Source organism: Argentina silus (assembly GCF_951799395.1).
Source record: "Argentina silus genome assembly, contig: scaffold_271, whole genome shotgun sequence".
Lineage (NCBI taxonomy): Eukaryota > Metazoa > Chordata > Actinopteri > Argentiniformes > Argentinidae > Argentina > Argentina silus.
The window spans coordinates 13,604-38,854 of record NW_028152278.1 but is presented as its reverse complement, the minus strand read 5'-3'; the positions used below and the strand labels follow the sequence as shown (position 1 = coordinate 38,854).

General features: G+C 46.2%; 2 protein-coding genes across 2 annotated transcripts; both read left to right on the top strand.

Moving 5' to 3' along the window:
• Window positions 1-206: 206 nt before the first annotated feature.
• Window positions 207-7,789, top strand: ehhadh (enoyl-CoA, hydratase/3-hydroxyacyl CoA dehydrogenase; the record flags this gene model as incomplete). Its single annotated transcript, XM_083698180.1, has 4 exons — window positions 207-318; window positions 779-883; window positions 4,626-4,967; window positions 6,425-7,789. Coding segments are annotated over 4 exons (1,815 nt in total), but the record flags the coding sequence as incomplete, so codon positions are not given.
• A 2,388-nt stretch (window positions 7,790-10,177) lies between these two features.
• Window positions 10,178-21,877, top strand: LOC310824920 (UPF0524 protein C3orf70 homolog A-like). Its single transcript, XM_083698181.1, has 2 exons — window positions 10,178-10,511; window positions 19,715-21,877. Exons 1-2 carry the CDS (start codon window positions 10,328-10,330, stop codon window positions 20,365-20,367), a joined length of 837 nt encoding a protein of 278 aa, XP_083554307.1. The 5' UTR covers window positions 10,178-10,327; the 3' UTR covers window positions 20,368-21,877.
• The last annotated feature ends 3,374 nt before the right edge of the window (window positions 21,878-25,251 follow it).

The following is a 25,251-nucleotide window of genomic DNA, read 5'->3' as shown; positions in this document are numbered from 1 at the left end:
GCTACGGAATTATGAGATCTCCCTCATTCAAGACAAGTGCCAATTGTTTTGAGTGTAACAGACAGCTGGATGGGTTGTTTCAAATCAAATCAAATCAGAGTTACAGTCGTAGACGGTGCAATGAAATGCTGAGGGCAAGCTAGCTCCTCAACAATGCAACAAAGTAATAATAATAATAAAAACAATAACATAGCATAACGTTTCAGGCCCGGCTGGGACTTCCTGAGGTGACCCTGGGTTTGCTGCCTGCTGCAGGGGGGTCCCAGCGCCTACCCAGACTCATAGGGGTACCTGCTGCCTTAGACCTCATCACAACAGGTAACGAAGAAGGATGCACAACAACAACAACAACACATCAAGTCTCATCATTCAATCACTCCTTGAACTGAATTTTCATTGAAAAAGATGGACTGTGCAGTTCAATACACAGATGATTGAAGTCTACAAAGCTGTGGTTTGTATTCATAGTGTGTCATGAGAAATATATTGTCAATAAGCACTTATGACTTGTGGCACAGTGTTTATAAAACACGAGAAAGTGGCTGCGGTATTAATCCAGTCTGCCGGCAGGTGTCAGCATTGCACAATCACCAATTCCATCATAGTGGGCTTGATACAGACACGATGAATGGCATTTACTGACAGCATTGTCCTACGAAGAGAGGAACCTACAAGAACAGGAGATGTCTCCATTCAGAACTAATGAGCAATTGTCTGGTGTGTGAAACGATCCTCACCCAGACAAACATTAAATCAACCATATCACATCCTCCCCCAGGTCGCCATGTGTTTGCTCCTGAGGCTCTGAGGCTGGGGATCGTAGATCAGGTGACTGATCAGAATGCCAGGGACCTGGCGGTGGAGTTCGCCCTGAGCGTGGCAGGTAGGAGATGGTAGCAGAGAGCTGTGTCACAACAGGAAGTGTTAGCCCAACAAGAGAGCACGAAAATCAAATAAATGTTTCATATCCGCTGTCAGATGTGTTCAGATGTCTTCAGTGCGTTTGATGTATTATTCAGAAGGGGTGAAAAGGGACAAACATTTGTATGAATGTAATATTAATCATGCCCCTCTCTCCTTGCATGCCATTAGGTTAGTAGCCTATAGCTGATGCTCACATCTGTTTACTCAGAATTCAACTTGTTAAAGCTTGGCATAATTACTCTTTGGCTAATTAGCCTATGTGTCCTGCAGGAGGGTAAATATTTACATGGGTGACGAGATTACATGGGTCCACTTTGTCACCGTTACACAAACACACTCAGACCACGTTCAATTGAATGAAAAGTCACCGTCAGCTGGCTTGCTGCCCTCAGTGGTCCTCTGTGGCTCAGTTGGTAGAGCATGAAGCTAACAACGCTTAGGTTGTGGGTTTGATTCCTGCTGGGACCATATATACTGAAATGTATGCACTCACTGCAATGTAAGTCGCTTTGGATAAAAGCGTCAGCTAAATGGCATATATTATTATATGTTATATTATTATTATATATATTGTATTAGAATGAACAGATCATCCTCCTATTAAACATTAGTGACATTGGTCTATTAAACATTAGTGACATACGTCTATTAAACATTAGTGACATTAATCTATTAAACATTAGTGACATTAGCCTATTAAACATTGGTGACATTTGCCTATTAAACATTAGTGACATTAATCTATTAAACATTAGTGACATTAGCCTCGTCTTTAATCTTTAACTGATTTGGTTGCCATTTTTCTTCCCCGCTGGTTGTCCCATCGGTGACGAAGCAAATGTGAACGCCCTCGACCTCACACTTCATACTCCCCTTCGCGTGTGTGAGTTTCCATGGTCACAGTGCAGCAGTGCCTTGTGGGAGCATTTGGCATCATCAGCACCATTGCCTTCCAGGCGTCTGCTTTGTGCCTTTGATTTTCTGGGCTGATTTTCTGGGCAGAAATAACTATATGGCATATATGACAGCACCTACACTGCACTGCAGGTGAAACATTCACAGATAGAAGCGTCGTGTACTGTATGGAGCTGACACAAACCCCTGTTCTATTTTCATTCTCAAGATACATTTCTGTGTGAAAGTCCTGTAATGATGCACCTTTCTGAACAAGCCCCTCGCATCGGGCGTTTCTCAGAGATGGGTTGAGGACCAAAGGGGAGACATTTTCCGACTCTTAAGTGCACATTCAGCACACCTAGCTTCTGTTATTTACCTCTTACTGCCCCTGTAACTACCGCTGCTCACGGTGTGAACAAGGTTTTCGCTGAGTGTTTCGCTTCCATGGAGCCCCTCTCCTCCCTCCTTGACAACATGGTCCACTGCCCTTTTCATCCACCTCCATTTATGAACCAGGCTACAAACACATTTCTTCTATTGATTTTAGAGTTTTTATTATTATTATTATTATTATTATTATTATTACATTTTAAGGGGGTACACTTATTCAATACGAGCTTCTGTACAATATAGCCTACTTTTCATATTCATTCATTTCATTTCGTATTCATATCATTTCATATTACTTGGCCAAATAAAAGAATTCTGATTCTGATCGTGCAGGCAGTGCTGCCAAAACTCAGCTCTGAGTGGGAGAGAAAGTCTGTGTTGAGGAGGAGTAATAATGCTTGTGGGGAAACAAACTAAACAATCCAAAACAATCCAACGTGGAAAGGCAGGCAGAGGAGACCTGAACCCTGCCCAATCCAATGTGGAAAGGCAGGCAGAGGAGACCTGAACCCTGCCCAATCCAACGTGGAAAGGCAGGCAGAGGAGACCTGAACCCTGCCCAATCCAGCGCTGCTTTAAAGTGGGAGACCCAGGGTTATACATCAGAGAGATAAAAGACCAGGAGTTTAGACCAGGAGGAGGAGGAGGAGGAGGAGGAGGGGGGGAGGTTTGGACCAGACCAACGCTTTAGCCAGCCCCATGCTGAGCCAGGCTGAGCCAGGCCAGGTTATTACCTCAGCAGCATCGGTCCTGATGCGAGTGCTGGGAGTGTGTGTAGGGACGGACTGGGACAGGGTCCTAACACAGCAGCTCTCTCACATAGAGAACGTTGCCATTTGAATTCAGATGCCACAGCGGTTGGCACCGTGGCAGTTTCCATACAGTGAAGACTGGTTTTATGGGAGAAGGTGGTGAAGTCACTCAACCATGACAAATGAAGGAGAGTCCAGCTTTTGACGTCAACGTTATTCAGGGCTAAAAATAACCTCAAGTGCAGTGTTTTACCCACAGGTATTTACTCACAGAATCTGGAATGGGTCTGACTTTGAGGCTTATTAAGTTAGCTGCCTTGTTTCTGATGGATTGTCGCATTTCTTTCCTGGACTCTTTGTGGATTATTTTGGCAGTTCACACACACACACACACGCAGAGTGAATAGTAGATTGGTTTCCGACTACGTTCGACACAACCTCTCTCTCTCTCTCTCTCTCTCTCTCTCACCCATGCACGCACGCCAGACACATACACTCTCTCTCTAACACACACACAAACACACATACACACACACACTCAGCGGCAGGACTCCTTCCTGTCTAAGAGATTAACTTTTTACCCCAGTAGTTGCAACATCTGCCTGCTACATCTGTCAGGGGAAGCATCCTTTACCACTTGCTGTGTACCACAAATCCAACGTCGCAGCTCAACCATTTACAGATTAACTGCAGAAATAATACCGCCCCAGAGTACATTGCAATCACAGTGGAGTTTTCGTACAGGAATCGGCTCATGTTTGACCAAGCAAACAAGTAGACCGACTATTTCATTAAAGTTGCAGTTCTCAGACAATACCTTATTTTGCTCTACCCATTGCATGGAGATTAATTGCCAGAAAATGTACTTTTCTGTCATTGGACCTGGCACCCATGGTCAAGACAGCCATCCAATGACAATGCTGGCTCTTTAAGGGATGCTACACTGACCCAGTTTCCTGGCCCGGGCCCAGAGATGAATGTAATTCAATAAAGCTGCTGTGGATCTCACTGCTGTCCCATGTAATCATGTCAGCAGAGACAGAAAGGGGAATTAAGAGGCTTTTAACAAGGTTTTAGGGGAGCGGTCATCCTCCACACTCATTGTTCTCTGGTTTTACATTGTTAGCGAGTCTGAAAATGTGTGCGGTGGAGTTTCTTCTTAGTCTTTACTTATTCAACTCCTCGCTTACACGCTCAGTGTAGACTAGCTGTCTGGGTGTAGACTAGCTGTCTGGGTGTAGACTAGCTGTCTGGGTGTAGGTTAGCTGTCTGGGTGTAGGCTAGCTGTCTGGGTGTAGACTAGCTGTCTGTGTGTAGACTAGCTGTCACAGTGTAGGCTAGCTGTCTGTGTGTAAGCTAGCTGTCTGGGTGTAGGCTAGCTGTCTGGGTAGATTGAATTTCCTCTTAAGTGAGGCTGAAAAGATTATGCGCAGGGCTCCACAAAGTATCAAAGTGCCTCTTTTTAAATTTGAAAACGTATTAGTTGGATAACGTCAGGAGGCACACAAGTCTTCATATGTCATGTAAGATATTAGAATTTGCTCTCAAATTTACCTCAGGGTAGTGGGAAACAACTACCAAACAACTGTGTGAATCACCTGTCAGGTTGGGTTGAAACCGTGTCAGGATGAAGCGTGACTCAGATGTGTTGTTTCTGATCAGGCAAGTCTCTGGACGACCGTCGCCTCAGCACCCGGCCGTGCCAGTGCCCCCGGGGCGTGGAGGCCCTCCTGGAGGAGGCGATGGTCACGGTTCGCCAGCGCGCCCGGGGGGCCATGGCACCGCTGGCCTGCGTCCAGGCCGTGAGGGCCGCCGCCACCCTGCCCTACGCCCAGGGCATGGACCGGGAGAGGGACCTGATGGCCACCCTGTTCAACTCAGGCCAGGCCCGCGCTCTGCAGCACTGCTTCTTCTCCCAGAGGGTTGTTGGGAAATGGAGTCTTCCCGGCGGGGCACGCTGGGACAACAGCAGAGCCAGACACGTCCACAAAGCAGCCGTCATTGGTAAGAGGGTTTGGGTAACCTCACCTCTATTTTTACACACAGAGGACTAAACCTAAAGCCACAATCTGTTATTCGAAAAATAACAGAACTCTGACAGTCTGCTTTTGAAGCTCTACAGCGTTTGTTCACGTTCCTGTTGTCTGTAAGCATTGGAGCTAAACAGCCTGTATGTTGGGTCATGATGAGGTATATACCCTCCAAGGGTATATACAGTGCTCTGCGTAAGTAATGGGACAGTGTAGCATGTTTTCTTTGTTTGGATTTGAAATCACATCATTGCTATGAGGTTAAACTATAGATTGATAGACAGCTTTTATTTAAGGGTATTTATGTACATGTTGGTTTCACCATTCAGTAATTACAACACTTTTTATACATACATGTAATCCCCTCCCCCTATTACAGGACACCAAAAGTAATGGGACAGATTCATATTATGTCCAAATTAAGCACTCGTGTTTAGTATTTGGTCGACAATCCTTTTCATGCAATACTGTCCCATTGCTTACACACTGTCCCATTGCTTACACACTGTCCCATTACTTACACACTGTCCCATTACTTGTTATTAGAGTCAGCCTTGGTTGCACAATTCAGAACTAAAAATATTTCCAACCCCTGCATTTTTTATGTCGGAGCCAACACATGCACACACACTGTCCCATTACTTACACAATGTATATCATAAATCTATATATCCTAAAACGGCTTTACGAATTACGGATTGTGGCTTTAAGCTTGGACTATAAGGACTTAAAAATCTGATGTTGATGGATGAGATGCTGTCTAATGTCCCCTATTCCAAGTTTCAGAAGTACGCCCCTGCGAGCTTGAAAGCCAAAAAGGCTTTATATATCATTATATATCATTATATATCATATATCATAATAATAAAGTATATTATTATTATATAATTTGGCGAACAGGTGGGGGAAGGGGAGCTCATGCTATGCTACTCCCAGAGAGCCTTCTCCCAGGTATCAGCCAAGGGATCTTGGCAGCTCTGGATACAAGCCTTCACCCACAGACAGATGGTGTGCATGTGTTGGCTCTGACATCAAAAATGCAGGGGTTGGAAATATTTTTAGTTCTGAATTGTGCAACCAAGGCTGACTCTAATAACAATTTGACGTACAGTGCATTCATCACAGGTGGGGGTGCGGGGGAGGGGGGGCACCTCTGTGAGTTGCTATGCGTCTCTAATGCAGGTTAATATGACTGTCATTCAGACATTTTTATTAGGGGGGGGGTTTGAGACTTATAGGGCGACATTAAAATGTAGTTGAGGTCAGGTCCACGCCTCTCGTGAGTCATTCTAGAACCTTCCCCCCCCCACCAAGACTCCCACTCTCACACTCACCCTGAAGCATTTCATTATATTGTATCTTGTATATTGTGTACACGACCATTTGAATGTGATTTGATTCATCGTACGGTTTCTGGTCTCATCTGCTCAGGTCTGGGCACCATGGGGAGGGGTATCGCCGTGGCGCTGGCTCAGGCGGGGGTCTCTGTGGTTGCCGTGGAGACCCAGGAGAATCAGCTGAGCGAGGCCAGGCAGGCTGTACCAGCCATGCTGGAGAGAGAGGCACGGAGACGGGGCGCCGCCGCCCCCCCGGAAGACCTCCTCCACATCACCGGCCACCTCCACGACGTCCGCGGCGTAGACCTGGTCATCGAGGCGGTGTTTGAGGACCTGGCCCTGAAGGAGCAGGTCTTTAAGCAGCTGTCTGCTGTGTGCAGGCCTGGCACCCTGCTCTGCACCAACACCTCCGGCCTGGACGTGGACCGCCTGGCCTCCGTCACCCACAGCCCGGAGCTGGTGGTGGGGATGCACTTCTTTGCTCCGGCCCATGTGATGAAGCTCCTGGAGGTAGTGGCCGGTCCACGCTCCTCCCCCGAGGCTGTCGCCACCGCCATGGCGCTGGGGAAGAGGATGGGCAAAGTGAGCGTGGCCGTCGGCAACTGCCCGGGCTTCGTGGGGAACCGCATGCTCAAGCCCTACCTGGAGCAGGCCGCCTTCCTGCTGGAGGAGGGCGCCACGCCCGAGCTGGTGGACCAGGTGCTGGAGGAGTTCGGGATGGCCATGGGCGTCTTCAGGATGTCTGACCTCTCTGGGCTGGACGTAGGGTGGAGGGTAAGGAAGGAGGCGGGGCAGACGGGGCCTGGCGTGGACCCGGGCCAGCCCGCCAGGAGGCGCCAGGGTCGCAGGTACAGCCCCCTGCCCGACCTCGTCTGCGAGCAGGGCAGGTTCGGCCAGAAGACGGGCCGGGGCTGGTACCTGTACGACAAGCCCGGGGGCCGGGTGGCCCGGTCCGATCCCTGGCTCCACGGCTTCCTGGAGGAATACAGGGCCAGACACGGCCTCGCGCCTCGCCGCGTCGACCAGCAGGAGGTGCTGGAGCGCTGCCTCTACGCTCTCGTCAACGAGGGCTTCCGCATCCTGGAGGACGGCATCGCGGCGGGGCCCGAAGACATCGACGCCATCTACGTGTTCGGCTACGGCTGGCCCCGGCACAAGGGCGGGCCCATGTTCTATGCGGGGCTGGTGGGGCTGGCCAAGGTGCTGGAGAGGCTGGAGCACTACCACCAGGCCCACCCTGACGTCCCCTCCCTGGAGCCCAGCGGCCTGCTGAGGAAGCTGGTGGCCAGCGGCAGCCCTCCTGTCCAGAAGTGGAGGGAGGTTATCAAGAACGTGCGCAGCCAGCTCTGAGACACCCAGACCATATCCATCCAGAATCTTACTAACCGCCCACCATCATGCTGCCTTAACGAATGATTAACGAATAATAAAAAAAAAAAGATTTTGAACTCACTGAAAAGTCTCTATGAATTTGTCTCCTGTTTTTGAAAGTATACACAACTGTCTTGTGTGTATAACTGTCTCGTGTGCGGGTTCGGTGGAGTCTGAACGGAGGTGAATTGTTTTTGAAAGATGTAAACTAAACAGAGAGTTGGGACTGGGTATTCAAATAACAACTCATTGGTCTGGAAAGTTATTCCCCTTCACGCTGTAACTGAATATCATTTTCCTCACGCCGGCGGGGGAAAGTGCTTGTTTGGTCATTGGCATTTCATTCACTCCCACCCTGTCAAAATGTGTGAGCAAGACATTTATTCTGTCTCTACCTCCCTGGCGGAGCGCTCCTGATTCACGCTCCAAATCTCAGCCCAAGCATGTGGCTGTGGCTGCTGAGTCAGCTGCCTGCAGGAGCGGGAGAGAGAAGCTAATGGAGGCCCAGCACCGCTCCCAAACACACTCCTGAGGCCCCTGCTCGCTCTCTCTCAGTCCATCCATACTCACTCTTATTGGGCCCAAAGTCCCCTTTCAGGCCAATGTTCTCATGTGTTTTTGTGGAAACAGTACCACCAAAACACATGAAAACACCTGCCAACTGCCAATAACTCCCGGAGCACTCTCCACCGAGAGTGCCAGGTGTTTTATGTGGTGTTTACCTAGCAACAATACTTTCTTTGGCTACAAGATGAAGTACCGCTCCCAAACGCAGTCCTGCCCTGCTGCCCCCTCCATCTTACTGGTCTCAAAGGCCCCTTCTGGAAACAGTACATGAAACAAATACAAATACATGAAAACACCTAACATAGTTCACACAGCGTTGCTACTGTCTTCATGTCACATGTTAGGCCTACAGTATCAAATCAAAGTGTATTTGTCATATAACACAGAATACAGCTGTAGACGGTGTAATTAAATGCTTCGGGCGAGCCAGCTCCTCAACAGTGAAGTAATAATAAATCATTACAATCCAGAGTCCCATTCTGTTATTTTTAGAGACTGTCGCCTATGGAAGCATAATGTCTCAACCAGCTTCCTTCCTGCACCTGTTTCCTGATAGAACTCCTGTGCACCTGAGGCTTTCAGCACAGCCTGGGCTGTGTCAGGCTGGATCAGCCCGCAGGGACACCTCTCTTTAAACTAACATTGCCATCTAGTGGGGTTGTGTATTCAGTGATGGATTTTGCTGAATTGGTGGATTGCCAACTACTACTACTATTATTATTATTACTACTACTACTACTACTACTGCTATTACTACTGCTACTGCTACTACTACTACTACAACTACTACTACGAATAATACTATACTACTACTACTACTACTACTGCTACTATTACTACTGCTGCTGCTGCTGCTGTTGCTGCTGCTACTACTACTACTACTACTACTACTACTGCTGCTGCTGTTGCTGCTACTGCTATCACTATTATTACTACTATTACTACTACAACTACAACTACTACTAATACTACTACTACTACTACTACTACTACTACACTACTACTACTATTACTACTACCACTACTGCTGCTGCTACTACTACTACTAATACTATACTACTACTACTATTACTACTACTACTACTACTACTACTACTACACTAATACTATACTACTACTACTATTACTACTACCGCTGCCGCTGCTGCTGCTGCTACTACTACTACTACTACTACTACTATACTACTACTATACTACTACTACTACTACAACTACTATACTACTGCTACTACTACTATACTACTACTACTATTCCTTCTCCTCCTCCTCCTCCTCCTCCTCATGTGATGTGTCTGTCAAGGTATTGCATATTGGTCATAATGATAATATGACAGGTAGGCCTAGGCATGATGACCTGCCAATGAGGAACACGCGCATTTGGTGCCATCCAATTAAGAAACGGAAAAAACAGATTCTCAGCAGGTCATTTATAATGGGATTCAGAAATGTGACAACTTGAGGGTTGCTTTCTCTTACTGTTCTATTTTGAGGTATCGACCTAATGAGTCGCTCATGTCATGGCATCTTGCTATGTGTGAGTTAATGGTGACCCCCTTGCCGTGGTGGCAAAGTTGAAGAGAGGGGGAGCGACGAGGGAAGGAGAGGGGGGCGACGAGGCGAGGGAGGGGAAAGCGTGCGGTGAAGAGTGGAGAGGGGGGCGACGAGGCGACGAGGCGAGGGAGGGGAAAGCGTGCGGTGGAGAGTGGCGTCGGCAGCGCGCAAACGAGGACCTTTTCCTCATTGGTTGGATGGATTGATCTCTGGAGCACACGCAAGAACGGGTCGCTTGGATCAGAGCTTTTAACACTGAGCTGCTAGAATATCCATCATCTTTACTGGGTATTTAATTGCTTTTCCGTTTGAACTTTTACGGCCGTTATTTGTTTTACTTTATTCTGAAACATCGGCAGACTGCATCCTATTTTCCAGACCTTCGTTGTTTTCCAGTTGCCTACCGATTGTACTGTACTCCCTGTCCCGTCAGATACTGAGGCTGGTGTTATGTGGTAGTACCAAACAGATGTGCGCTTCAGTCGCGGTTTGACCGGGGGATGTGGGGATGTTGGCCTCGGGAACTCAGAAGTGTCCGAAGAACGAGAAGTTGGATGAGGCGCAGGCGCTGGCCAGGAGCTGCGCCGGGAGACCCGACTTCTTACCGTGCGACGGACTGTCCATCTGCGCCACGCACAGCCATGGAAAGTGTTTCAAGCTACACTGGTGCTGCCACTTGGGCTGGTGTCACTGTAAGTAGCCCAGTTTAGAGCATTCATCATATTTCTGAGAACTTTGCTGTCACTGAACGAAGGGTATCACACACATATCATTATTTTTACTATTTACTAAAAGCCATGGATGATAATAAAGCTATAGGAACAATATTCAAAGGCAATATAAACACTGAAACTCACGAAAGGCTGTTCGAATGTGTGTGTGTTTTTATTGTTTTTGTCATGATCTGCCGTTAAGTGGATATGACAGTGTCTGTTAAGAGATGCGTTTGGCTCCCTGTGATATTATTAATTGTGTGTTATAGAATAGTGCTGATTAAGAATGCAGTTTGAAACATAGACCGTTGACATAGACCTACAGCCCCCGAATGTGGCATGTGATAAACACAACCTATTCAATGTATCCATGTAAATTAGCCTTTTGTTTCATACCACTTCATACCACCAATCCAACCTAGATTGTTGATTATTTTGACCTTTGCTTTTGCTGTTGAGGCAAAACTAATTTCTGTATCAATAATACAGACTAATCTAATCTGGCATTTAGTGTGACAGCTAATAAAACTATTTGACAAACCGTACATTTGAGTTCTGATATCCCTCCAGTGAGCTAATGCTATTCTCTGTATCTACGTTCATATACAGTCCAGTATTGTAGTCTGTATTGGGACCCGATGTCAGATTAAGTCTCTGTGGTGAGATTCACTGAGACGTGGAGTTTTCCTATTGAATCAAATAGGATTTCCAAACTGTGGTTATGAGATCTCTCAGCTCAGAGGGGAGTAATCTTCACTTTCACCCTCATCTCGGGGTCATGCTGCACTTGACTTGACTACATATCAATCCCAGACACTGCTCTGAAACGATAGTTTTACCCTGCTACTTCTGTTTTGTACGACAACAACAGTGGTGGCATCTGGTATCAAACCGAGCCATAACCAAACCTCGCAGACTTAAAGGTAGACTCTGGGATATGATGTCATGGCAAAACAAGCGGGGCGACGCAGCCAGGCTTTCAGGAACGAGTGAATGCTCTTGTTCGCTCTCGTTCACTACAGTATCTTTGATGTTGCTCTGTTTTCACGGGCGTGACGTCATATCCCAGAGTCTGCTTTTTAACTCTGAATTATGTTCTTATTGGTTCTACGACAAGATGGACATCTTCAGCTGAATGTGTAACTCGTAAAGCAATGTGCAATTTGCTGCCAATATTATACCAGTACTAGCAGCTTAGATAAATCACATTGCAACAGTCACTTTGTAATCTTGGTGATATAATCTTAGAGGAGTCATCTGAACTGCGAGAAGAAAAAAAAAAAAAAAAGCCATTTTGCCCAAAGAGAAATACATGGGATCTCATATTTCCATTTGCTTGTTTTGACAAGGCAAAGGTTTTTCGTCTTGGGTGAAGTGCTGTTTACCTGCTTGAATGTTGGCACGAAATATGCATGAATGTGCTTTAATACAGTACACTCCATCATGAATTAATATGATTCAGGCCATTGTTGCATATTGAAGAAACCACAATGGCTCTCCCCCTCTTATTTGATTTCCCAGCACAGTGCCAAATCCCCCCCTACAGAACAATTACCCTGAACACCATGGTGGGAGTGCTAGCTTAGACTGCTGAATCAGGCGTAGGCAAGGCCACCCTGTGACAAACTGTTAGCAGCGTGCTCTTTAATTAGAAGTAAATGGCTCTTTCAGGGTACTAGAATCAGACATGTGTTCCTATTGTTCCATCCATATCGTTTTTTCCTGATGATTAATTCACAGCATACAGTACAGTGCAAAAGATAAATAGAGATAAATAGTGTTACCCTTAATATAGCTCTAATTATCATTCTGAGCATATATATAATATAATTTAGCATACATTAACACATAATTAAACTATAGACCTGTGTTCTAACAATGTGATAACTATAGTGACAATGCTATCAATTCATAGTAATAGAGTTGAGTGGTTTTTGTGACTAGAGTATTGGAATTGGGGCTTTGTTTTTGTCAATACAAAGAGCTATTTGTAGCTACTTGTAAAGTTGGTGATGATGACATTGATTATCGGCCAAGAGATTAAATCTAGAAAGAGAACATCCTATCTACCACATTCATTACCGCTGTTACAGTGTCTTCTTCTTTAACGGGTTAATCTCTGTTCAATTACAGTAAATGTAACGCAGCTCTTAAAGTGTATCAGCACAAATCCAAATTGTAACATGCTGTCAGCTAATTGGCCAGTGATTGCTGTCCTTACATCCTACTGCTGTGGAAGTGTTCGTAGGTGTCAGATGTACCATACCGATAGCCAGTTCAATACGATTTGGCTTAACTGAATCCTTAAATGTGAGAGGTTCTCCAATGTTTTGAGCATGTAGACCGGGCAAAAAACACAGTGTGCCCAAATAAACATTAGGCATTTCCTGTGTTAAGATGCAAATGCATTTTTTTTTAGATCATGGCGCTTACCATGAAATCACAGGAGATTCAGAGGAGAGCCCCTTCTAGGGTATCATATGTAACTCTATGATTATAGCCTTTAACCATGATATGATTGTTGAGTCCAAATGTGTCTAACCTTTCTAAGAAATTAAACCTTGTACTCATTAATTGCTTTTTTACTCTACAACACCACATTGTTAAGTCCCCAGGGACCGTATAATGAAAAGGCTTGGATAAGTGTTTATTATTGTATTTCTAATCATTTCCAAACCAAACACCGTCAAAACGTTCGAACAACGGGAGCTCCAGCTCCCATTCAGTCATTTTTTTTGTAACTTTGAAAAACTCCCTTTACCTTGTTTAGAGAAAGAAAACAACATTCAATCAAATTGAAGTGGCGGCGCTCACAGCTGGTGACGGAGTCAGCCAGAGCCTCTCATTACGGTTAATTAGCTGTGTTTAGCGTCAGCGCCAATATGTCATGTCTGATGAGAGCTCTCGCTCCCGGGCTTGATGGAATAGCCCACCTGCTTGCAATGTTTGTCTCCGCATCCATAACACCCTGATTACAGCACCAGGCTTCTCCTTTAACCCACCCACTGCCAAAGAGGTCCGGAACACTCACCGCCGAGAGTGTTCCAAGTGTTTCATGTGGTATTTTACCTAGCAACAACACTTTGATTGGCTTCAAAATGAAGCATCATCATTTATGCATTTCTGGTTGAATGAAGTCACCCTCGGCACACCAGAATGTTGACAATTTGGGAGACTTTAATCACCCTCGGCACTGAATGAGTTAAACGGTCTCGCAATAGAAGCGCAACAATTCTGTCAACGAGGAGTACGTCGTCCTCAATTTCCCCAGTCGAGATGGAACTTTAAAGTACTTTGTACTGTTGTCAAGTCAATATCCCCTTAGATACGCAATCGTTAAACTGCTGTGTTCTGTATTCGGTATGCAATTATTGTCTGTCTGGATCTCTGTTTACTCAATCTGTCAGATATCGTCACAATCAAACGTTACATCTATAAATGTAAATGTAATGTAACATCTGGCTGTTAGGTGCTTCCGCCGTAGGCCTGCTTATCTTATTGGAGGAAATGATTGGGATTGACACGTTTTACCGGATTCACATTCGCTGTCCCACAGGCATGCCGTTATTGACATGCCTGAGGTGTTTTCGGAGGATGTCTGAAGATGGTGGTGGTGATGATGATGGCGATGATGATGATGATGATGATGCAGCATATCACTTCTTGGTGTTCACTATCTAGGCATGCTGTTATTGACATGACATGTTGATGCCTGCAGTCCCATTCAGACTCTGGGGTGTTTCAGAGGATGTCTGAAGAAGATGATGATGATGATATGCCACTTAGCTGACGCTTTTATCCAAAGCGACTTACATTGCAGTGAGTGCATACATTTTTCAGTATATATGGTCCCAGGGGGAATTGAACCCACAACCTAAGTGTTGTTAGCACCATGCTCTACCAACTGAGCCATGATGATGATGATGATGATGCTGCAAATTATTGATTTCTACCTTATCTGATCATTCAAGGCAGACATAGCCCTACAGTAGCTTATCAAGCTAAAGAGCTTCAGTAAAGTAGCCTGATTGAACTTTCCCAGCAGTGGAGCTGTGCAGTAGACTACTGAAATGAAATCAAATTAAATAAAATTAAATAAAATTTCATTTGTCACGTACATCTCATACGGCCGTAATTTATATAGTGAAATGCTTTAGGATCTTGCTCCTCGATCAACAACAGTCAACAAAAATAAACAAAACAACAGTACTATAGAATATAATCTAGTAATAATAAAACAGTGACAGTAGTAGTGCATAAGGGTGTAGTGTCAGTAGCAGCAGTAATGACTGGAATAATAACAGTAGTAATACATTGTCAAGTGTATATTTTACACGATCATTTACAGTAATAGTGCAAAGGTGCAATGAATGTAGTGGCAATAACTGTCAGATGTGCAAAGGGCAGTGTCCACTGATCATGGGGGGTGGGGGGGGGGGGGGGTAGTAGTGGTAATATAATTGTCATTAACAAAGGGTCAGTGAGTTCTCGCCAGAGCCTACAGGGGAGAGTTAATCTGATTTGTGATTGATTAGCCATGCAAGAGGACCACTGTGTTGTGCTGGACATTAGTCATCAAAAACTGGAAGTACCAATTTGAAGTTTCCACCTCAGTCCTAGGGTCTAGATACCCTCCTTTGTTTTTAAAACAATAACTATATGTTCAGAATCGTGTACTGTACACTAAATAGTTGCATACTACTATACACAAACAGGTACCTCTCATTTTATGTCCCTGATTGCATTTTTCAGTAGATGCAGTATGACATCTTTAATAGCATACTATACTAGTATGTGTGCAAAAATGTGATTGCATGGCTATTAAAACATTGTTTGTTTATTGTTTGTTTGTTTATACACTGTGCTGACTAGGTGGTTGTGTAGAAGTATGCACTTTCAAACACAGCCCATACCTAGGTGTGCAGTGCAGTGAAAACCTGAATTCATAATTCTCTTCTGAGTGGCCATAGAGTACTTAGAGGTCCCATAAGCTATACAGTGGCTTTTAAAAAGACAATCGATTGGCGTGTGTGTGTGTGTGTGTGTGTGTGTGTGTGTGTGTGTGTGTGTGTGTGTGTGTGTGTGTGTGAAACAGAAAGGGTTTCCTGTTTCCATGGATGTTAGTCCAGCTGCTAAAGCTGGCCTTCCTTTCTGAGCGCTGGCAGGGAGATCAGCCCCATTGTTGGGCAGATTTGAAAAACAAAGAACTGCGGAAGTTTGAGACCTAGCCGAACGGGTGTAGCCCCCAGTGTGTGTCCCCCAGTGTCCCCCCCCCGTCCCCCCAACAAAAGAAAATGTGCTGAAATGATTGTTGTAATTCACTCAAAATAGTTTTTGTCTTGCACAACGTTCAGCGACACAGTGTATGTGCGTTCCAGCTGCTTTTGATGTACAGTTGTTGCCATGGATACGTAAACAGGAGGACAATTATAAATATCCAGCTAATTTGAGGAGAGGCTGTGTCATTTTGATAATGCCAGGATCTGATTGGCTGTTGACTCTGTGGCTCTTGGGTGGTTTTGCTGAATTACCAGCCTGTCTACTCTAAAGTCAGTAATGGCCTGTGTGTGTCTGTGCCTTTGAGGTGTGAAGCCTTTCTCAGGAAGTGTTTTTTAACGAAAGCCACCATTACACATTACTGTAGGGCTTGAACTGAATTACTCTAAACAAACTGAACACGACACCATACTGTACATAAAAATCACATTATTTGACTCGAAGGTTCCATGAAGTATGTCCCATGTGTGAGTAACAGGACAGTGAAGCATCTTTTCTTCGTGTGGTTTTATACTCCAAAAGTTACATTTGAAATCAAACAATTAATATGAGGTTAAAGTCCACATTGTCAGCTTTTATTTAAGGGTCTTTTTTATTGGTATTGGAAATTACAACACTTTTTATACAGAGTCTGCCTTTCCAGACCTCTGCAGGCTTTTTAGGTACTTTTAGCAAACTGTAACCTGACCATCCTTTTTGGCACTGCTGGTTTGCACCTTGCAGTGAAGCCTCTGTAGTTCGGGGGTGATTCTGCGTATGGTAGTCTCAGACACATTCAAGCCTGCCTCCTGGAGAGTGTTCCTGATCTGAGGGACAGTTGTTTTGAGTTTTTTCTTAATTATGTTGAGCATTCTTCGGTCATTCACTGTAGAAGTCTTCCTTGGTCTTCCTTGGTCTTCCTTGGTCTGACAGCTCTCTTATGCCTGCAGAAATTATGTGATGGAACACACCTGATTTAGACACCTATCAGGTCAATTGTCCCATTACTTTTGGTGCCCTAAAATAGGGGGACTATGTACAAAAACTGTTAACATTTCTAAATGGTGATACTGTACCAATATGTACACAAATACCCTCAAATAAAAGCTAAGAATCTCTAATATTCAAAACACTTTTAGAGTTTATAGCCAAAAGAACAAAACATTACGCAGGGCACTGTATACTGTATTCCCAGGACATAGGAACTGGAGCTTCTATCTTAAAAGAAACTGTAATGACTGAATCAGACACACATCCCTCTTTTTAGACCATTAGCCTACTTAGTTTCCCCTCTCTACTTAGTTTCCCATCTCTGCTCTTGGTTCCACCTCCACCTGGGGACCTGGCAACCATAGACATTTGTCTCTTAGAATTCACCTCAAGCCCCGTCCAGTGGGGTGCAGTTCTAGTGGAGAGAGACCTGCACTGAGTGATGTGATGTTCCACTCTGTGAAAGGGAGGAGGCGGGGTGTGCAGGGGGGTTGGGGGTGGGTTAGCTGCATGCATTATTCACAGCCAGTCGCTCCTGCATTAACCTAGGCCCTAAAGCCCTGAGCTAACGACAGGCCTGGGCCTCTGCTGCGCTGTGCTGCTCCCCACAGCCTGAGAGGAGGGGTGGGGAGGAGAGGAGAGAGGAGGGGAGGAGAGGAGAGGAGAGGAGGAGAGGTGGGGGGAGAGGTGAGGAAAGGATGGGAGAGAGGAGAGGATGGGAGGGGAGGAGGGGAGAGAGGTGAGGAAAGGATGGGAGAGAGGAGAGGATGGGAGGGGAGGAGGGGAGAGAGGAAAGGAGGGGAGAGAGGAGAGGAGAGGAGGGGAGGAGAGGAGAGGAGAGAGAAGTGGAGGAAGACAGGGGATTAGCGACGTGCTCACCTCGACCTGATCATGCCGGGCTCGCCAGCTGTGCTGACTCCCAGGGACGAGTAGGAACTCCCTCTCCTCAGGACGGTGGAGCCGCCTGTCTGCTCCTGCATCCGGAGAGAGAGCACAATACCAACACACAGAACCTGTCAGGCAAGCACTCCACCACCGACTAAATAGAGCAGAGGAGCGCACATGAATATCAATATAGCACAGCATGCGTGCACGTAAGCAGACTGTCAATCACTGTTTGTGTGTTGAGATTCTCTCTGTGTGCCACAGAGGAAAAAAATATATATTGAGGGAGAAAATGTCAATTCTGTGTTTTTATGTCTGTCTAGCATTTCAGAGTTTGTGCTGGGTTCACAGTTCGGATACTCTCAAGCTGCACTGGGTAATTGAGCCTCCTGCTGTGTGGGTATACAATTAACCATACAATGAAAAGCCAAATGTCAACAGCAAATGTCTCCCTGTGGCTTGAGAAATCATTTGTCTCACAGAACGAATGTTCCCCTGTACAGTAGGTAAGGCCCGACATGGACGGGGGTGTTAGCTTCTGTGGAACACCGGTCCTTTTCTGAATTCATCTGAATATCAATCAGCTGTGTAGTTTTTTTTTTTTTTTTTTTTTTTTTACAGTATTTACAACATATGACAGTTTCCCAGGTTAGAGCGTCACCCAGTCACATCACCAGTCACATCATTACAACTGCTTTCCCATGCATGACCTTGTGTACGGAGGTCCTTTGGTAGGATGTTCTTGGCTTTCACTGCACCCGTGTGTTGCCCTCTGCTCACTGCAGTAAGGGACTGTGAAGTTCAGTAGTTCCTTGTTTTCCACCACATTCACAGAAACATGGACACATCTATGGAAGTTAGCGGTCCTCTGTGGCTCAGTTGGTAGAGCATGGTGCCGACAACGCTAAGGTTGTGGGTTTGATTCCCGCTGGGACCATATATACTGAAAAGTGTATGCACTCACTGCAATGTAAGTTGCTTTGGATAAAAGCGTCAGCTAAATGGCATATATTATATTATACGTTTCATTGTTGCCACATGTATTATTTAGCCTGCGTAGCCTGACATCCTCAGTCAAACCGTTTGTTTGTTTCCAGGCTAGGTCACCAACTATTCCCCCGACGCTAAAAATAAAGCTAATTTAAAATCTTCATACTCAACAGAACAATGTTTACAGGGTGCAACACAAAGAAACCTGACATATGGCGTATTGCTTCAAACATGCTGAAGGGAGAAGACTGCTGTTACTTCAACCGGGAAGTGATTTTGACTGAGTATGGCCCGGGGTGTCTAAAACAAGGGACAGTGACAGCGAGGGATGGGATGTGATGCGTAGGCCTGTCATCTGCTACAGTGCTTCTCCCTCTAGGAAGCAGAGCCAGCCTGTTAAAACACACATCTGAGCCACAGCACTCCGGCTCTGCACATCCTTCTACTGTAGAGACTGCGGGTTGCCAACGCCGGATGACATTGAAAAAGCACCTCTTGAAAACTGTGTGTATATGAGTTTACAGTTGAGTTGAGCTGTCGAGGAGAGTGGGTAGGACAGCTCTTATCAGAAAATGGCCAACAAGCCTAGCCTTCATCCATTTCAGTCAGGTCACAGTTTCCTTTCTGCCTGTGTAGTAACACTGTAATTGTAACAACGTTGTATTAACATTAATAGTTCACCCAAATTACAATATAACATATTTGGTTCCTTGCCCTTATAGGAGTCTATGGACAAGGACAGCCTTAAGTTCAGACTTCTGTTTACCTGGCCACTGTCATTAGCCATGAGCCAATCTCACGACAGCAGAATCTCCCCAGTCACTAGTGGACTCTGGCTTAACAATCCCCCAAAGTTGGCCTTCATTCACTAAACAGGAGCACCGTCCAAAGCGACCAGCACATAGCCGTTGTTTATTCTCCAAACCAGTGCCACCCCCAGAACTTGTGATTTTGTAATTTGGGTGAACTATCACTTTTTAGTGGTCGCTCAAATGTAGAGGTGGTCGCTCCAATGTAGAGACATGACATCATCTTCTCTGTTTCTTTCTTTTCCACTGCAGGTAAATATGTGTACCAGCCCATGACCAATGTGTGCCAGTTACCCAGCACTGCAGTGCCCCCTGCAGCATTGGAGTACAACAACACCATCAACTTGTCCGTTTCTCTGGCAGAGCGATTCCTCAAGATCGCGCCCAGCTTCCAGTCGCCGCCTTACCTGGAGTCGCCCAAATACTGTGTCATCTCCGACCTCTTCATCGACGACTACATCGTCAAGCGCATCAACGGCAAGATGTGTTATGTGCAGCGGCCCCCGCCCCCCATTCCGGAGCCTCCTCCTGCTACACCCGCTTCCCCTCCGCCTCCTGCCCCACGCCCCGCCCCTCAGGTGCCCCCGCCAAGTCAGCCCAGACAGCCCCCCCACCCGGCAGACAACACCCAGCACAAGCACAATACCCCTCTGGACAAGATCAAGGGGCCCAAAATGGACCACTGCTCCTCGCCTTCCAGCTCCGAGGACTCTGGGATCAACGCGTTGGGTCTGCACTACCTGGAGTCTTGTGAGGAGGAGTCTGAGGAGGAGGAGGAGGATGACGAGTTGAGCACCGATGGTAACTCCAGCCCCGGCAGCATCTGGGACCAGGATGAATGCTCGCTGCTGTCGCCATCCAAGTCCATGGTGGAGATCATTGAGAAGATAGAAACGACCGTGTGATTTCACTCCCCAAGGGGGCACGCAACCTCTTAGGGAAGAACACCTCAGTCTGTTCTTATTGAAACACTGCTCGTGATCGTTTTAGGTGGCCTAAAGGACTTAAGGAGTCCTAAGTGTTGGCTTGTTTGTGGCCAGGCTTCCCAGTGCTTTCTCAGAGACTCCCAAGAATCAAGAATCCCAAATGTGGACAGTGTCTGTTTTTTTTGTCCCCTCACCCACTCTCTGTGTCCTCTACCCACGGTCCCTGCATGGTTACACATGGCTAGCCTAGCCACGGTAGCATGGACTTCTCTTTTAGAAGAAAGACGACAGAGAAAACACAGCTATCAGCAGTCACTCAGGCTCCGAGAGAGGCTGACCAAATAGACTTCTTCTTAGAGACATTTGTGGAGTCTAATGATACTCCTAAGATTAAAGGATTTTGGAGGGGACCCGAAAGAGGGAGGAGACAGAAAGAGGGGGGAAGAGCTTTTAGAACCGTATCATTAGTTAGATTTTACTGTAGCTAAATCATGTATGAGTCTAGGAAGTATTAAGGAGACTTTTGATGAGAGAAGGGGAGAGCAGCACTCAGTTTAGTTTCTCCTCATGTTCTAGTCAGAGAGGGGTTTCAGAGCAGTACGGCATGTCTTAACTTGCACTCTGGTGGCCCCACCCACTTGTTGTTAGTCATCCAACACTTCTACATAATTAGAAGGCCACCTACCTCTCACAGGCTGACACGAAGCCTTTAACCCATTAACTACCAAGCCTTGTACCAACACTACCCACCTGAAATTTTTCGTATGCTGTAATCTACACATTTTGTTAGTTTATCAAACTGCACGTTAAGGATTAGTTGTAAGAGAGCCGGTGTTTGACAATCAAGCATTAACACGTAAACACATTCCTATGCCTGCCAGAAGAAGACACAATTCAACTAGCCAAGGACATAGAGTGGGACTTGTGGGAGCTCTATATGACGTACATCAACACAAGGCATGCAAAAACAATTATTGAAGAGCTCCAGTTCCCAATGCTATGTACCGTGTCACTGATCGTGTTCCCTGAGGTGGTTATTTACACTGGAGCACAACCCCTCTGCTCAATACCGCAGCACGCCACACGCTGTTCTTCACACAGTGCTCATCCATTTAGAATCAGAGTGAAGGAAAGTTTGAATCCAATCTGTTCTAGAACATGTCCTTTTCATTGTTCAGTCAGCACAGGGTAAAAGAGAGTGACGGCAAAGCTGTATAGGAAAGTGCGGCCGTCTCCTCCATCGGAGAACAATGGCAATGGCCTTCCTCCTACAGATCCTGTGGAGGGTGCTTCGGTCTAGTTAAGAGAGAGAACAGGTGAAGACATTTCATTCATAGAGGTAGATGCTGATGTATCTCTGTGATTTTATCACCCAGTGTAGTTGTCAGTCTTCAAAGGCAAAGTAGAAGGCACAAATACGGACGTACAGTAGATACACTTTAAACACACACGCATAATCACCTCTCAACGTTACAAAGCCTTTCTTATGTTCCTGTAATTGTTATATCTCTTATTTTCATACAAATAAATCTAAAAGAAATGTAACGTTTGCCTCCTTTCCTCTTGTTTTCCGTTCCGTTTTTGGTGGTGGGGGCATCTGAGGACATTTCCTGCAAAAAAGAGAGTGAATCACTTGTTCTGCTGCTGGGTACATTTCTGATGAATTCATCCTTCAGCTGCATTCAGCCCCTCTGCCTGACACTTTAATGACTAGCAATACCTCAAGAAAACGTTGACGACGGTCAAAAACAGAATAAGCAAGACAAAATAAATATCATTTTTATATTATACTTTCCCCAAGGCAGCATTTCAGAGCAGTATAGCTCAACTCTTTCAGAGGCTTATTCATAGGTAGAGAACGGCTTTATGGGATCTGTCTTGACTGGAACCACTTCCTTCCTAAGGCACATAATTGCCATTGTCAACTCTTGATCACTTCATTAGGGAATAACGTTTTTTTTCTAGAAAGCACTTAAGCGGCCTGGAGGGGTCCAGTAGTCTAGCACCACAGCCTACAGTGCACACATACGCCCACGTCGGCATGGGTTAGAATTCAGCCCATGCCCTGCTGACATACCCTCTCCTCCTTACTTTCTTGTCTCTCTGCACTGTCTCTATCCAATACAAATAAAAGAGTGGGACTGCACCACTAAAAAAAAACTAAAAAAAACAAAGGAGTTTATTATATCTGTAAATTGTGTAAGCCATCTGTAATATTCAGTCTTTGCAAATAATATACAGTAGTACTTCTCTGCTACTGCTATACAGTGCCTTCGGAAAGTATTCAGACCCCTTCACTTTTTCCACATTATGCTGTGTTATAGACTCAATCTAACAATGATTAAATTAAAATAATTTGCCATCAATCCACACACGATACCCCAGAATGACAAAGTGAAAACAGGTTTTTAGAGTTTTCAGTAAATTTATTAAAATTGAAACACAGATCAAAAACATCAGTTGCACACGGTCTGGATCAGGTTGTCATTACAAACTGAGCAAATGGAGAGGCTCAGTTTGTAACAACAACCTGATCCACACAGCGTGTAACTGATTCCTATGCAAATCAGAGACCCTATAAAAACAAAGATATTAATTCCAAAATTACATGAACTATTATCCTCGCACTAAGATGGACTCAATTCAACTTATTGAGTGATTTGTTGATGACATTTTTGCATTTTAGCTAGTTTTAAGAGTGTCATAGCAAAGGGTCTGAATACTTATGTACATGAGGTATTTCTGTATTTCAATTTGAATAAATGTACTGACATTTCTAAAAAAACCCTGTTTTTGCTTTGTCATTCTGGGGTACTGTGTGTGGATTGATGGCAAATTCTTTTAATTTAATCCATTTTGAATTGATTCTATAACATAACAAAATGTGGAAAAAGTGAAGGGGCCTGAATACTTCCTGAAGGCACTGTATATCAGACCTTGGCTGGAGTCGGGAAACTCTACACCAGTGCACTCTCAGCCTTCCTCTCATTGATTACGAGTAAAGTGCATGTACTCTGGGATGAGTCGGCACTGTCCTCCCCCCCCGTCTCCAGCCCTCCTTGTGTTCTCCCCCCCCCCCTGTCTCCAGCCCTCCCTCTGTCCTCCCCCCCCCCGTCTCCAGCCCTCCTGTGTTCTCCTCCCTCTGTCCTCCCCCCCCCGTCTCCAGCCCTCCTGTGTTCTCCTCCCTCTGTCCTCCCCCCCCCTGTCTCCAGCCCTCCTGTGTTCTCCTCCCTCTGTCCTCCCCCCCCCTGTCTCCAGCCCTCCTGTGTTCTCCTCCCTCTGTCCTCCCCCCCCCGTCTCCAGCCCTCCTGTGTTATCCTCCCTCTGTCCTCCCCCACCTTGTCTCCAGCCCTCCTGTGTTCTCCTCCCTCTGTCCTCCCACCCCCCTGTCTCCAGCCCTCCTGTGTTCTCCTCCCTCTGTCCTCCCCCCCCGTCTCCAGCCCTCCTGTGTTATCCTCCCTCTGTCCCCCCCCCCCCCCCCCCTGTCTCCGGTCTGATTACATGAGGGACCGCCAGAGTGCCTTCCTCACCTTCACTGCAGGCATGATTGATTTCTCCACGCTCCTCCTTTTCCCTGCATTGTTTCTATCGATCCCTCGTTCACTGCTGGAGCGACGGAGCCCTGACCGCTGCAAATGCGAATCAGTCTGTAGAAATGTACATTCATCTTTCTATGGTGAAACTAGGGGGACGGACGGATGGATGGATGGATGGATGGATGGATGGATGGATGGATGGATGGATGGATGGATGGGTGGGTGGGTGGGTGGGTGGGTGGATGGATGGATGGGTGGGTGGGTGGGTGGGTGGGTGGGTGGATGGGTGGGTGGGTGGATGGATGGATGGATGGATGGATGGATGGATGGATGGATGGATGGATGGATGGATGGATGGATGGATGGATGGATGGATGGATGGATGGATGGATGGATGGATGGATGGATGGATGGGTGGGTGGGTGGGTGGATGCATGGATGGATGGTGTGCTTGGGATGATCAGAAAGAGAATTGAGAAGATAGAAGGAGGGAGAGAGGAGAGGAGGAGAGAGAGGAGAGGAGAGAGAGAGGAGAGAAGGAGAGAGAGAGGAGAGGAGGAGAGAGAGAAGAGAGAAGGAGAGAGAGAGGAGAGAAGGAGGGAGAGAAGAGAGGAGGAGAGAGAGGAGAGGAGGAGAGAGAGAGGAGAGGAGGAGAGAGAGGAGAGAGAAGGAGGGAGAGAGGAGAGAGGAGAGGAGAGGAGGAGAGAAGGAGAGAGAGAAGAGAGAAGGAGGGAGAGAGGAGAGGAGGAGAGAGAGGAGAGGAGGAGAGAAGGAGAGAGGAGAGGAGAGGAGGAGAGAGAGAGGAGAGAAGGAGGGAGAGAAGAGAGAGAGGAGAGAAGGAGAGAGAGAGGAGAGGAGGAGAGAGATGATAAGTTGGTTCTGAACCAGAGGCACAATGGAGTTAGCTGTGGTATTGTGTGTGTGTGTGGGGAACGTTTGAAATCCCAGAATGGTTGCTATAGAAAGGACCTGACAGATCTGGGAGATAGGATAAGCCTTAAATCCCTCACAGCAAAGTCATATTATTCAAAGGCACCATTAGAAGTTGAAAACACACACACACGCACAGACATACCCACGCACGCACACACACACACACACACACACACACACACACACACACACACACACACACACACACACACACACACACACACACACACACACACACACACACACACACACAAACACACACACACAAACACACACACAAACACACACACAAACAACAGGATCAAATAGTGCCCTTGTACAAGGACTCAGTTCTTCCTAAGAGCCTTGGAGTAAGCACTGCATTCACCACAGGTCGCTGGAATTTCTGTAATCA

Excerpts from the sequence above, each read along its gene's own strand:
- LOC310824920 (XM_083698181.1), top strand. The coding sequence starts at position 10,328 with ATGTTGGCCTCGGGAACTCAGAAGTGTCCGAAGAACGAGAAGTTGGAT. Across the intron at positions 10,512-19,714 it reads CCACTTGGGCTGGTGTCACT|GTAAATATGTGTACCAGCCC; the intron begins GTAAGTAGCCCA and ends TTTCCACTGCAG.